General features: G+C 38.3%; 1 protein-coding gene across 9 annotated transcripts in view; it reads left to right on the forward strand.

Moving 5' to 3' along the window:
• LOC133646902 (pleckstrin homology domain-containing family A member 7-like) overlaps nt 1-15,000 on the forward strand; it is a 264,138-nt gene that overhangs the window by 219,931 nt on the left and 29,207 nt on the right. For all 9 annotated transcript variants that reach the window (XM_062042809.1, XM_062042812.1, XM_062042810.1 and 6 more), the window contains 3 exons: nt 4,542-5,054; nt 8,768-9,290; nt 10,870-10,953. In XM_062042809.1, coding sequence (XP_061898793.1) covers nt 4,542-5,054; nt 8,768-9,290; nt 10,870-10,953 — 1,120 coding nt within the window. The remainder of the gene's footprint in view (nt 1-4,541; nt 5,055-8,767; nt 9,291-10,869; nt 10,954-15,000) is intronic.

Genomic DNA, 15,000 nt, shown 5'->3' on the forward strand with positions numbered 1-15,000 from the left:
ACCAAAAATATGACTTATTTTATCTTTGTGAAAATATTGGACACAGTGTGTTGTCAAGCTTATGAGATGCGATGCAAGTGTAAGCCACTGTGACACTATTGTTCTTATTTTTTTATAAATGTCTAATGATAATGTCAATGAGGGATTTTTAATCACTGCTATGTTGAAATTGTAACTAATATTGATACTGTTGTTGATAATATTCATTTTAGTTTCACAACTTTTGTTTTTTTCTGTGTCGTGTTTGTGTCTCCTCTCAATTGTTCTGTTTATTGCAGTTCTGAGTGTTGCTGGGTCGGTTTTGGAATTGGATTGCATTGTTATGGTATTGCTGTGTATTGTTTTGTTGGATTGATTAATTAAAAAAAAAAAAAAATGAAATAAATAAAAATAAAATCGATATTTTAAAAATGAGAATCGATTCTGAATCGCACAACATGAGAATCGCAATTCGAATCGATTTTTTATATAATATATATATATATATATATATATATTAGGGGCTGTCAAAGTTAAACTATAAGTTCCTTTAACAGCGATCATTTCTTTTAACGCGCGATAAACGTTTTTGACCCTCGGCCCGTTCCATAGCTTGGGGAAATGTGTGATGGCCTCCAGCTACTGTTGAGCCACAGGCTCTAAAATAGCTCGCAGAACTCCACAGAGAAAGGGGGACATTATAGAAATCTCAGATCCAAAGCCATGGCAAGTCGTTCTCCGGACAAGACAAGACAATTTTACCTTCAATCGCCATGAAACGACATCATTGGAGCGAACTCTGAGCGTGCATTGCTGCTTGGAGTGAGGAGGAGCTTCACGTCCGTGTTTTGACTACAGTTAAGTGCATTGAAAACATAAAATGTAGATTGTTACTCGATATATATATATATATATATATATATATATATATATATATATATATATATATATATATATATATATATATATTACTCTCTCTCTCTCTATATATATATATATATATATATATATATATATATATATATATATATATGCACTTTACGTGCACGCGGCTTTCGGCCCCTCTAAAAGTCTGGACACTTCAGATGTCGTCAGACCAGGACGATATTCTCTCGCCGATTGACCTTCATTTGACCCTCAAACATCCCCTCCAAACAGAACCACTGGAGCAAATAAGTGGGTCTCAAGAAGTCAGGACACACAAGAATGGATTTAATTTAAAGGGTTCTTGGCGCAAGACGCAGTACAACACGCACGCACACACACACACACACACACACACACACACACACACACACACACACACACACACACACACACACACACACACAAAATGATTAGATTTTACATGACTTTTTTTGTTTGGGATTGTTTTTTTATTTTGGGGTCCAAAAAATTAAATTATTCAAAAAAGTGTTAAATGTTGGAGCTGTGCTCTATGAACAAAAGTATTGATGTGTGTTACTGTAAGTGTAAAATAAGCTGCATAAATGACATACAAAAGAATGTTCGTAGTTGGGATGGCTACCGAATCCGGTACTTTGTTGGACCAAATGCCGCCGACTCAGCCAAACTACCTCTAGGTCAGGTGTGTCAAACTCGTTTTCATTGAGGGCCACATTGCAGTAATGACTGCCTTCAGGGAGCCGCTTTTTAAAAAATATTTTAAATTCTGCATGCGGGTACCTGTGATTGATCCTGATTAATCGAAATTCAAGTGTGTTGCATCTGATTTAAGAAATATATCATTTGTATACTGATGATATTATTATACAATTGATAACTGATAACTTGCCTTGAAATCATAAGTAAAGGTGACAAGCAGATATGGAACTATCCATTTTTATCTTCATGAAAATATTTTTGTAGTACAGTATGTAATACAATATTTGGCATGATCAGATAATATTAAACTTTAAAAGATGTGTTTTTTTAAATTTTATTTAAAGAGCCAATGCATTTGGTAAATTTTTTTTTAAAAATACATTTTTCCAAGCCCCAAATCTGGCCCCCGGGCCCTGAGTTTGACACCTGGGCTCGGGGTAATGTGGCAATTTTGAATGCCGACTAAGAAATCGACTCAAAAAATGCTCCAACGTAAGATTAAGATTAAGATTAAAGTACCAATGATTGTCACACACACACCAGATGTGGTGAAATTTGTCCTCTGCATTTGACCCATCCCCTTGGGGAGCAGTGGGCAGCAGCGGCGCCGCGCCCGGGAATCATTTTGGTGATTTAACCCCCAACTCCAGCCCTTGATGCTGAGTGCCAAGCAGGGAGTTAATGGGTCCCATTTTTATAGTCTTTGGTATGACTCGGCTGGGATTTGAACTCCAACCTACCGATCTCAGGGCGGACACTCTAACCAGGCTCCACTTATCCAAAACATGCGCTAGCTTGATAATAATAAACATTAGCTTTGCTATGGAGATGCTACTAATGAGCATTAGCTATTTTACATGGCGATTTCAACACCTCCAAATTAGTTAATGAAAACGACAACTACAAACAAACAGCTGGTGCGTAATAAGTACAATACTTACAGTATTAACACTTTTTAGGGCGCAACAAAAGACTAGGCATCAAATATTGAACTCAATAGCCAACAAGACTATAAACTACACCAGTGGTTCTCAAATGGGGGTACGCGTACCCCTGGGGGTACTTGAAGGTATGCCAAGGGGTACGTGAGATTTTTTTTAAATGTCTGTCAAAAAGAACTGTGAAAAGAAATGCAACAATGCAATATTCAGTGTTGACAGCTAGATTTTTTGTGGACATGTTCCATAAATATTGATGTTAAAGATTTCTTTTTTTGTGAAGAAATGTTTAGAATTAAGATCATGAATCCAGATGGATCTCTATTACAATCCCCAAAGAGGGCACTTTAAGTTGATGATTACTTCTATGTGTAGATTTTTTTTTAAATAATTGAATCACTTGTTTATTTTTCAACAAGTTTTTAGTTATTTTTATATCTTTTTTTCCAAATAGTTCAAGAAAGACCACAACAAATGAGCAATATTTTGCACTGTTATACAATTTAATAAATCAGAAACTGATGACATAGTGCTGTATTTTACTTCTTTATCTCTTTTTTTCAACCAAAAATACTTTGCTCTGATTAGGGGGTATTTTAATTAAAAAAATGTTCACAGGGGGTACATCACTGAAAAAGGTTGAGAACCACTGAACTACACTACTGACGTCTTGGACTTGCAACCTCAATTGAGACTCAGAAATGTGATAATAAAACAAGATATAACAACTGGACAGCAGTTGTCATAATCGGCTCATTTTTAAATGTTGCAAAAAAAAAAAGAGATTTTATCATCAAAAACAATTGATTTTTATTAACACGCACACATAAAATTACCGAAAATTGGTACTGTTTGGTACCAATATCGAATCACAGGTACAGGGCAGGGTCAGCAATGGGTCAGCAACCCAAAATGTTGAAAGAGCCATATTGGACCAAAATACAAAAAAAAAGTCTGTCTGGAGCCGCAAAAAATTAAGAGCCTTATATAAGTCTTATAATGAAGGCAAAACATGATGTACTGTAAGTGTCTATATTAGTTTTATTAGCCTACTATCAAAATGACTGTGTTTCGCAGTGACGCAATTCTTCGTTGACAGAAATGTTGAAATGTAATATTTATTCTACACATTTTTACAACATTAGTAAAACGGAGGCTTCTAAGAGGGGGAGATAACTCCAGGAAATGACTGGCTCAGATGGCCAAAAGTATAGATGTGTGTGTCCAAGTTAAAGGAAACCACAGATCTTCTAATGGAATTATTACAATCTTTGCAAGCTGGGTAACGTTTGCTGTGGTCTGGAACAAAATGCTAACGTTTGCTGTGGTCTGGAACAACATGGCACACAAACAGAAATGCAGTCAATATTACATACAGATAATGTGTTACGCGACATGCAAATAGGGTTTATCAACACAGAGGACATAAGCAAAGGAAATTAAATGAGCTTAAATATACCCACAAACGAGGCATAATGATGCAATATGTACATACAGCTAGCCTAAATAGCATGTTAGCATCGATTAGCCTGCAGTCGTGCACTGAGCAAATATGCCTGATTAGCACTCCACACGAGTCCATAACATCAACAAAGCTCACCTTTGTGCATTCACGCACAGCATAAAACGTTTGGTGGACAAAATGAGACAAAGGAGTGGCATAAAACACGTCTTTCTGTGGCAGCGTTGGAGAAAGTCGTACGTGTAAAAAGCCTCGCCAAATACTCTCGCACAAACATATTAAACAGTGGGATTTCTAACAATTAGGAAGGTTTGTGTCATATTTGTCCTCCCACAGAAACCATATTCAAACAAAAAATATATTTTCCCCCCCATGTTTTTCCATTTTCATACATTTTTGACCCCTGTCCTAACCTTTCCCTAGCTTTTTGTGTTTTTAATGTACGAAGAGTATCAAAGTGACACCCAGTTAGAACACCTGTAATCTATTAAGTGACAATTCAGGCCTTCAGTGACATCATAAGCCTGAAACGATCCTCCTGAATGTGTTCCACGCAGGCCGTCTGACACGCTGGAGCATTTCAACGTGACGCAGCAGCAGATGGTGTCACAGACCAACCACGTCAACCACCACAGAGCTCCAGACGGTCCGAGACCCGTGGTCCACGAGGTCCTCCTGGAGCCCATACACCACGAGGCGGACTACAGCTTCCAACGAGACTCTCCGGCCGCCGCCGCCGCCGCGGAGATGGACACCCACACTTCCCTCCCCTCCCACGCCGCGGCCTCCGCCTTCTCGCAGCCCGACCAGTCCTCTTCGTCTGCGCCCGTGTCCCGGGTGTCCTCGCGAGCGCCGTCGCGGGCCGCCTCCACGCTACCCCCCGGCGTCTGCACCAGGAATGGCCTGGTGGAGACTCCCAGCCCCATCTTGGAGCCTAACGGGATCGCCGCAGGGACGTACCAGAGGGCGGCGGCCAACCCCGAGGGCAACGGGCACAAAGAAGTGCGGAGGAGAAGTACTCTGGAGCAGGTGGAGCACTGGGTGCAGGTGCAGAAGGCGGAACTCAAAGGGTAGGTGGCCAAGTTACAAAGTGCATCTTTGCTTACTTGAAGTTAAGCGAGCATCTGTCAGTCCCCATTTGGGGTAAAAGCAGGACTTTTTTGAAAGCAAACAAGCTAACCTGTCATAATGAGGAGTTTGAATGTACTGAAAATTAGTTTAAACATATTGGTTATTAGGATTAACAGGTAAAGCGTCCTTTAAAAGTAAAAAAGTTGCAAAAATTGTATCCGAGAATGGTGTCCAAAGTGCGACCCAGGGGCCATTTGTGGCCCGCGGCACATTCTAAAAATACTATTATATAAAAAAAAAGTGCAATGAAAGAGCAAAGAGGTGAAATGTAAGGAAGAAAACTTGCAACGTTGACTCTAATAACAATTATAAAACAATAATAATAGCAATAATATATTTTTTAATGACCATTGCTAAAAAAAAAAACCTAAATCAATGTTTTTATGAATTATTGGCCTATTTGAGGCTCCAATAACTTAACATTAAATATTTCACTCTGAAATATTTTTTGGGGAAAAAAAATCACGTTTTGTTTTTTCCATTTAAAAACTAAGTTTTCTTTGGCAAAAAGGGCCTAAAACAAACAAAAAAAACATAAAAAGATAGTAATAATTTATAATTGACAGATAGATCTAAAGTTGATCTAGGGCAGGGGTGTCCAAAGTGCGGCCCGGGGGCCATTTGTGGCCCGCAGCTAATTGTTTACCGGCCCGCCACACATTCTGGAAATGCTATTGCAAAAATAAAATAAAAACATTAAAAAAAGTGGAATGAGGTGAAATCTAACTAGAAAAAGTTGCAATGTTGACACAAAGCGGCCATGCAGGCTGGGTTTTTTTTCCTTTTGTCTTTCTTACTTTTTCTTTTTTTGCCATTTCTCAAAAAAATATAAAAAAAATAGATGTTGTAATGAATTATTGACCTATTCAAGGCTCCAATTATTTCAAATATTTCACTTTAAAATGTTTTGTGTGGAAAATATTGCAAATATTGTGTTGTTGCCATACAAAAACATCAACGTTTTATTTGGCAAAAAAGCATAAAACAAACAAAATAATAGTTCAAACGTAAAATCGACCGATATATCTGAAGTTGATCTCATAACTTAAGTGTTGAAAGTTTAAAAAAAACCTAATAAAAATGTGTCACTTTGAGCGTGGCACCTTTTGGATCCCAAATATATTTAATGGGATTTTATTTATCTTTTCACTGTGATTACTCAAAAATAATAATGAATTAAAATCATTGGTGTACTTCACATCAAACATTGCTTTCTGAATGTTTTGGGCAGTGGGGGAAATACTGCATATTTCAGTTTTATTATAAAAACAAAGTTGTCTTTGACGGTAAAGGCATAAAACCTTTTTGTTTTTTTTAACTTTATATCAACCTGTAGTTGATATACTGTAGAGATTTACTGTAAGCATTAAATAGATAAATAAAAATAATAATTTGACTTTTTTTAAACATTTTAATGACTTAGACCCTTTATGGTCTCCTGGAGCCCTAAAGGTAAAAAACAAACAAAATCCATATATTTTGTTATGGTTTGAAAATGAAAAATATCAAGATGGCCCTCGCATGCTTTAATTTTTCCGTGTGTGGCCCTCAGTGGAAAAAGTTTGGACACCCCTGATCTAGAGATTTAGGCGTTGAAAGTAAGAGAGAAAATCCTTTTATGACTTATTTTTAACACTTTTATAAGTGGGTCATGTTGGATCCCTGAGAATTTTAGTTTTTTTTTAACTGTTATTGCTGCAAACATAATAATGAATCAAAACCAATGTTTTTATGAATAATTGACCTATTTAAGGCTCCAATTACTTCACATCACATTAAGTTAAAAAAGTTAAAGTGCCAATGATTGTCACACACACACCAGGTGTGGCGAAATTATTCTCTGCATTTGACCCATCACCCTTGATCACCCCCTGGGAGGTGAGGGGAGCAGTGGGCAGCAGCGGTGGCCGCGCCCGGGAATCATTTTGGTGATTTAACCCCCAATTCCAACCCTTGATGCTGAGTGCCAAGCAGGGAGGTAAAGTGTCCCATTTTTATAGTCTTTGGTATGACTCGGCCGGGGTTTGAACTCACAACCTACCGTTCTTATTCCACTTTGATAATTTCTTGGGGAAAATATTGCATATTTTGTGCTTTTTCCATAAAAAACAACTTAATACCGTTTAATAGACCTGAAGTTGATCTAGAAATGTACGCATTGAAAGTAAAAAAACCAAAACATTAATATAACGTATTTTTTAACACTTTTATGAGTGTGGAGGTCCTTTTGGATCCCAGAGAATTTTAGTGGTATTTTTTTTCTAAAAACTCATTTCTGCAAAAATAATAATGAATCAAAATCAATGTTTTTATGAATTATTGACCAATATAAGGCTCCAATTACTTCACATCAAATATTCCACTTTGAACATCCATCCATTTTCTACCGCGTGTCCCTCTCTAACATTTCTTGTTAGAAATATTGCATATTTTGTGTTTTTGCCATTAAAAAACAAGCAAAACAAAAAAAAAAAGATATCGACGAGTAGATCTGAAGTTGATCTACAAATGTAAGCGTTGAAAGTAAAAAAAAACATGAATATGACATATTTTTTACACTTTTATGAGTGAGGTACTTTTGGATCCCTAATAATTTTTTCCCCTTAAAACGGTCATTGCTGCAAAAATAATACTGAATCAAAATCAATGTTTTTATGAATTTTTGACCTATTTAAGGCTCCAATTACTTCACATCAAATATCCCAATTTGAACATTTCTTGGGGAAAATATTGCATATGTTTTGTTTTTGCCATAAAAAAAAACGTCATGTCGACTAATAGATCTAAAGTTGATCTAGAAATGTATATATATATATATATATATATATATATATATATATATATATATATATATATATATCTCTACAATGGTTTTGAAAATAAAAATACTAAATTGGCCGGTGCTGGCTTTTATTTTTTAATATGCGGCCCTTAGGGGAAAAAGTTTGGACACCCCTGGTATGTATCATGACAATTAAGCTTTCTAATGAAGTAAAAGATGCCAGCTGTGTAAAACTGATTTTAGATCGGGGGCCACATGGAGAAAAAATCTACTCCCAAGTGGCCCAGACTGGTAAAATTATGGCACGATAACTTAAAAACAAAGACAACTTCAGATTATTTTCTTTGTTTCAAAATAGAGCAAGCACATTCTGAAATTGTACAAATCGTATGTTTTTTTTTACACTTACCTGTTTCGGTTAATAGTATTCTATCTTTTTTTGGTCGTTATTTATATTTTCTGAATAAATTATGTGATAATGTTCATCAGTCAACTCATTGGTGTTAATTTTCAATCTATCAAGATAAAAAAAATTATATCAAAATCAAATTACAGAATGTTATTTATGTAGTTTGCTCATTTTCCTCGACTGATCGTCGTACTAACATCATGTGGTTCATTTTGTACATATGTAGCGTCATCTACAAAGATACAAATAATTGCTATTGCGACATCCAGTGGACACATTTAGAACAGCTGTTTCTTTCATTCAAAAATTTCAGGTTCATTTTTATACTTAGCAAACTCATCCTGTGGGCCGGATAAAACCTGTTTGCGGGTCTGATTCGGGCCGTACGTTTGACACGCCTCTATTAGACTGTCCAAGAGTTGTGCTCTGACACTGGACCGTGTGTTCTTGTGTCGTGACAGTCCTCCATCCAGGGACAACACGCTGCCGCGCCGCACGCCACCCTCCCAGCCCAAGTTCAGCACCCTGGACGCATACCAGACCTTGCCAAAGACCCCTCGTCCCAGTCCCCCGCCGGCGCGACTAGGCGAGTACAAGTACGCCCACGACCGCCTGAGCCACTTCCGTCTCACGCCGGAGCTGAGCGGCCCGGGATCGAACACGACCCTGCAGCTGTACGAGTGGCAGCAGCGCCAGCAGTACCGCCACGGCAGCCCCACCGCGCCTCTCTACACGCCGGCTCCGGACTACCCGTACGGCGCCCGGCCCCCCTCGGCCGCCAAGCACAACGGATCGCCCCGCTGCGTGTCCGTACCGCCGTCGCCCGCCGATATGCAGCCGCCGGGCACCAGCAGGACCTTGTCGCCCGCTCGCCGCCCGCACACGCCGGCTGACCGGGTGACAGTAAGACCCCTGGGGGACGCCTCAATGGTGGACACGCCCTTCACTGTTTCCCCCCGCAGGACCAAATCTCAGCTCTTCAAGGTAAAAAAAAAACAAATTATTCTCAATTACTTCTTGTTTTGTTTTGAGGAAGGCCAGCTTTTTCTTGTAATGAGACGTAATTGTCGAAGCAAGACGAGAGTAAATGTCAGGAAAACATGAACAGGAGTAAAGTCATTAGTCGTTTTATTTCTTTTTGTCCTTTCCGATCGATAAAAAAAAGAAAGCGTCACTCAGTCTGCTCCACTAAGCGGAAGAATTATTCGTCGTAGCTCCTCCACTGCAAAATGTGACGGCACACGTTCGCTTAAATGACCACAGCTGTCAACAAGGTGTGAATACTGTCTTTAGTGGTGTGATAGACGCACACACACAAGCATCGGCGCCCATCTACATTTCTGCCAGTAGGTGTGTGTGTTTTAGTGTTGTCCCGATACCAATATTTTGGTACTTTTCGGTACTTTTCTAAATAAAGGGGACCACAAAAAATGTAATCATTGGCTTCATGTTAACAAAAAAATCTTAGGGTACATTAAACATATGTTTCTTATTGCAATTTTGTCCTTAAATAAAATAGTGAACATACAAGACAACTTGTCTTTTAGTAGTAAGTAAGCAAACAAAGACTCCTAATTTAGCAGCTGACATATGCAGTAACATATTGTGTTATTTATCATTCTATTATTTTGTCAACATGATTAAGGACAAGTGGTAGAAAATTAATTATTAATCTACGTGTTCATTTACTGTTAATATCTGCTTACTTTCTGTTTCAACATGTTCTATCTACACCTGTTAAAATGTAATAATCACTTATTCTTCTGTTGTTTGATACTTTACATTAGTTTTGGATGATACCACAAATTTGGGTATCAATCCGATACCAAGTAGTTAGAGGTCTTCATGTGTCCAGGGGCATATTTCCTGAGTTTATAAACATAATATACATTTAAAAAAAACCAAAGAAGACTTTGTGATGTTAAAAAATATTAATGTAATCATAGTAGTATCGACCAGATACGCTATTGTACGTGGTATCATTACAGTGGATGTCAGGTGTAGATCCACTAATGGCGTTTGTTTATATTGTAGCGTCCCGGAAGAGTTGGTGCTGCAGGGAATTCTGGGAATTTGTTCTGTAGTGTTTATGTTGTGTTGCGGTGCAAATATTCTTCCAAAATGTGTTTGTCATTGTTGTTTAGTGTGGTTTCACTATATGGCACATGTTTATGACAGTGTTGGCGTTGTTCATACAGCCACCCTTAGTGTGACATGTATGGCTGTTGACTTAAGTATGCTCCTCTTTCACTTGTGTGCAGTGTGGTCAAAGTTAAGATGATTATGTCATTAGTTCATTATCGGGCACAATGAAATCTCAGTTAGGCTTTGTCAATTATAGACTATATGATTTGCGACTTATTTTTTACGTAAAACGGACCAACCTCGCCACAAAATGAACAAGAAGAAGATTGATTTTTCAAAAAGTATTTGAAAGATTGAAAGTTGCCATCAATCCCACACAAGTCTTTTACCACTCATTTTATTTGCTGTTAATTTGTGTGTGTGTGTGTGTGTGTGTGGGTGTGTGTGTGCGTGTGTGTGTGTGTGTGTGTCTTGGCAGGCGTCCACCATCGAGAGGCGCTCCCTGCCTCCGTCCAACTACATCACGCACACTGTCAGTGCGCCTAGCCTGCACGGGAAAACGGTAAGTCTGACTTACATTACTCAATAGGAAGTCACAACACGACCAGGAAAACATTCAAGGGCGTCCAAACTACGCGTTTGGCCCGCGGGACGTCGTGAGTTTAAGAAGGAATCTGGCCTGCGGGGGTGCCTCCGACCTAATTTAAAATATCTGACAGTAATAATGACCATGAATTGCACTTTGAAGTGTACACAGCACAGCATGTTTATGGATGACCCAATGCAAACAACCTTTCCCACTTGCGGGGCACATATTCCGCCAGGCCACAACATTAGGTACAGCTGTTTTCCGCCAGGCTACAACATAAAAATGACACTCATTCCAAATTCCCTGCAATAATGAAAAATGCAAAAGGCTCTCGCCACACTTATCCATGTGTGGCGCATTTTAGCTGCTTGATATTTCTGATTGACCACAAACCTTTAAAGAGGTCGTCACAGATGTAAACAAGGTAGGAGTCCAACTTTCACATACTCTTAATATACAATTATATCAATTATTAACTGTGTATTCATTTTTTAACGTAATATGCCTGTGTCTGTATATATATTTTGTTCATAGTAAACTCAAAATTAATTACGATTAATTGCAGAACGATATAATTTTTCGCTATTAATAAGTGTACCTTAGACCTTTTTAATACCATGAATGGACAAATTAATTTGCTTTAATGAAATGTTTTTAAACATTATGCTTTTTGGAACAGCTCAACACGGAAAGGATGTAAAAAAATACTCGGTGTCTTGCCAGAATTCCTATTTTGTAGGAATACAGAATTTGTATCCCTGCTTTAGAAGCACTTGCACTTAGAGGAGAGGAGCTACACTTTCATGTTTGGATAGCAGTTTCACACATTAATAACACAAAATGTGGATGGAATGTTGGATTAAATATTAGAATAGCGTGATCGTATTGTAAGACGATTTTTCATTGTTTTGTTGGTTATGTGAAGCGTACCGCTATTATTGTGAAGCCCCCAACCAGACGTGCGTGATTTGTCTGAGAATAGACTTGACATGTTTTGACGAAAATCTCAGATAAAATGTATTTTAGATTTGCTTTGTCTTTGTTCCTGCTGAGCTTGTATTACATCTTACTAAAGCAGTTTGAGTAACAATCTACATTTTATGTTTCCAATGCACTTAACTGTAATCAAAACACGGACGTGAAGCTCCTCCTCACTCCAAGCAGCAATGCACGCTCAGCGTTCGCTCCAATGATGTCGTTTCATGGCGATTGAAGGTAAAATTGTCTTGTCTTGTCCGGAGAACGACTTGCCATGGCTTTGGATCTGAGATTTCCATTAGGTCCCCCTTTATTTGTGCAGTTCTGCGAGCTATTTTAGAGCCTGGGGCTCAACAGTAACTGGACGCCATTACACATTTCTCCAAGCTACGGAACGGGGCGAGGGTCAAAAACGTTAAGCGCGTGTTAAAAAAATTATCGGCGTTAAAGGAACTTATAGTTAACGCGGTATTATCGCATTAACTTTGACAGCCCCTAATATATGTGTGTGTGTGTATGTATATTTTTTATGTGTGTGTGTGTGTGTGTGTGTGTGTGTGTGTGTGTGTGTGTGTGTGTGTGTGTGCGCGCGCGCGTGTCTGTGTTTGTGTGTGTGTGTGTGTATATATATGTTTAAATATATACTGTATATATATATTTTTTTTTTTTTGGGGTGTCAAAAAAAAATCGATTTTAGAATAAATCGCGATTCGTATTTCTAACAAATATTAATCGATTAAAAAAAAAAAATCTAAAACATTTTTCTTCTTATTTTTTATTTATTTATGTATATTTCCCTTTGAGCCTGGTGAATAATCCATGCAGTACTGCCACCTAGCTGGAGGCTTGTGTGTAGTTCAAGAATAAAAAAAAGACAGTGCTGAAATGTTTTTTAAAAAGTTGAATAAATATATAAAATTTAATAAAAATGGAAAAAAAAAATTATACAAAAAAAAATAAAAAATAAAATATATATATATATATACAAAGGCTACAACTAACGATTAATTTGATAATCGATTAATCTGTCGATTATTACTTCGATTAATAATCGGATAAAAGAGACAAACTACATTTCTATCCTTTCCAGTATTTTATTGGGAAAAAAAACCAGCATACTGGCACCATACTTATTTTGATTATTGTTTCTCAGCTGTTTGTACATGTTGCAGTTTATAAAAAATAAAAAAATAAAAAAAATAAAATAAATGCCTCTGCGCATGCGCATAGCATAGATCCAACGAATCGATGACTGAATTAATCGCCAACTATTTTTATAATCGATTTTAATCGATTTAATCGGTTGTTGCAGCCCTATTATATATATATATATATATATATATATGTATGTATAGACAGAACAAATAAATAATACATAAAATAAAAATACAAACTTCTAACAAAATTTAATAATAAATATTTTATAACAGAGATGTTTCTTAACTAAACTGTCAATAAAAATTATAGTACAGCTTCACCACTTTAGTCATGATTTTGAAAAACTTTTCTATGACTTTTGCTCAAGACGTCTTCTGTTTGTTTGATATTGTCATTACTGCCTCAAGTGGTGGAAAAGTGTATTACAACCAAGTACCGCTGCGGCCCACACGGACCACAGCTGAGAAACCGCTGATTTATCGGCGGCCCAACAATGGTTAGGAAACACTGAACTCGAGTCCCCATCACGCATCCATCAAGACGAGACTTTCTGCTCCACTCAAACAAACACGTGACTTGAGGTGTGCTCACAAATGTGAACACTAACGAGACCAATAATGCCTGACAGCCCGAAGAGCTCACCCTGCTCCTCATTCAGCTGCGGCGCCACCAGGCCAAGATGGCGGCCGCTCGCCAGCACACCATAGCGCAGCTGCAGCAGCGCCAGCACGCGACTAACAGCGCTGCCGGCCCCCCTACGCTCACGCACCTCAGTCTGTTGGGCCCTTCGGCTACACCGGGCCCCTGCGACAGCCAGGTGGGCCCCGCCCCGCAGCGCCTCGATCTCTGAGCGCCGTCATCATCGCCGCCATCATGCGTAGGACGAGGCGTGTTGTGTTGGTGTAGCATGTGCTGTGGCTTCATGGCTGCTTGATGTCGTCACCGCACCGACCATCCCTCCGACGCTACACCTCGGCGGCGGCGCCGCCTTTGGGGTGTAACGGTACGCCATGATCACGCTTCCATACGTACCTCGGCTTTAAGGTGCCGTTTGGGTGTTTACCTAGTCAGGGAGGAAAATGCAAAACAAATGGTTTATGTTTACCATTATTTTTTGGACCATAAGGTGCATTAAAGGGGTCATGTTGTTGTTTTTTTACATGTAAAACACTTCATAACTGCATAACATGTAATGGTGGTTATTTAAACATATAATGGTGGTTCTTTGGTCAAAATGTTGCATAGATTATCAAATAAATCACAATTCTTAATTGATTTTAAAAAAAAATCTGAAATATATATATATATATTTTTTCAAATATTCTGTGCAGCCACTCAGACAAATCATATTGTTTACAACAGATTTACTCTAGAAAAGAGAAGTGTTGGATACTTGTTTTGTTGCCTTATTTGTATTTTTATTCAATATTTGGGTAACATTTTACTAAACAAAACCAGTTTTCTTTTAAGAAATATAGGAATGATATTAAACCGTGTTATTAAAAATGTTATTAAACAGTATTCATTTTGAATCGAGAATCGATTCCGAATCAAATTGGAATCGAATCGTTTTTCAGAACATCTTCAAGCCGCCTTCTCTTCAGGCTGCGCCGTTTTGTTGGGCGGGTCTTATTTACGTGCCTCCACTTCCGCAGCGTCTTCTCCCCGTCATCCTTGTTGTACCTGTAGTTTTTAGCGCCTCCATAGCGTATCTACTGACAGATATAAGTTCGAACTGTACGCTACTTTGTATTACAAATGGCATACAGCCACAACAAGAGGGTAGACAAAAAGGAGGAGCTTATTGACTACATCGGGTAAACTTTTACCATACATGGATAACTCGCTCATGCCAGGCGTCACCCTGCAGTCCACACGTCTCTT

This window comes from Entelurus aequoreus, linkage group LG03 (genome assembly GCF_033978785.1).
Source record: "Entelurus aequoreus isolate RoL-2023_Sb linkage group LG03, RoL_Eaeq_v1.1, whole genome shotgun sequence".
NCBI classification, from domain to species: Eukaryota; Metazoa; Chordata; class Actinopteri; order Syngnathiformes; family Syngnathidae; genus Entelurus; species Entelurus aequoreus.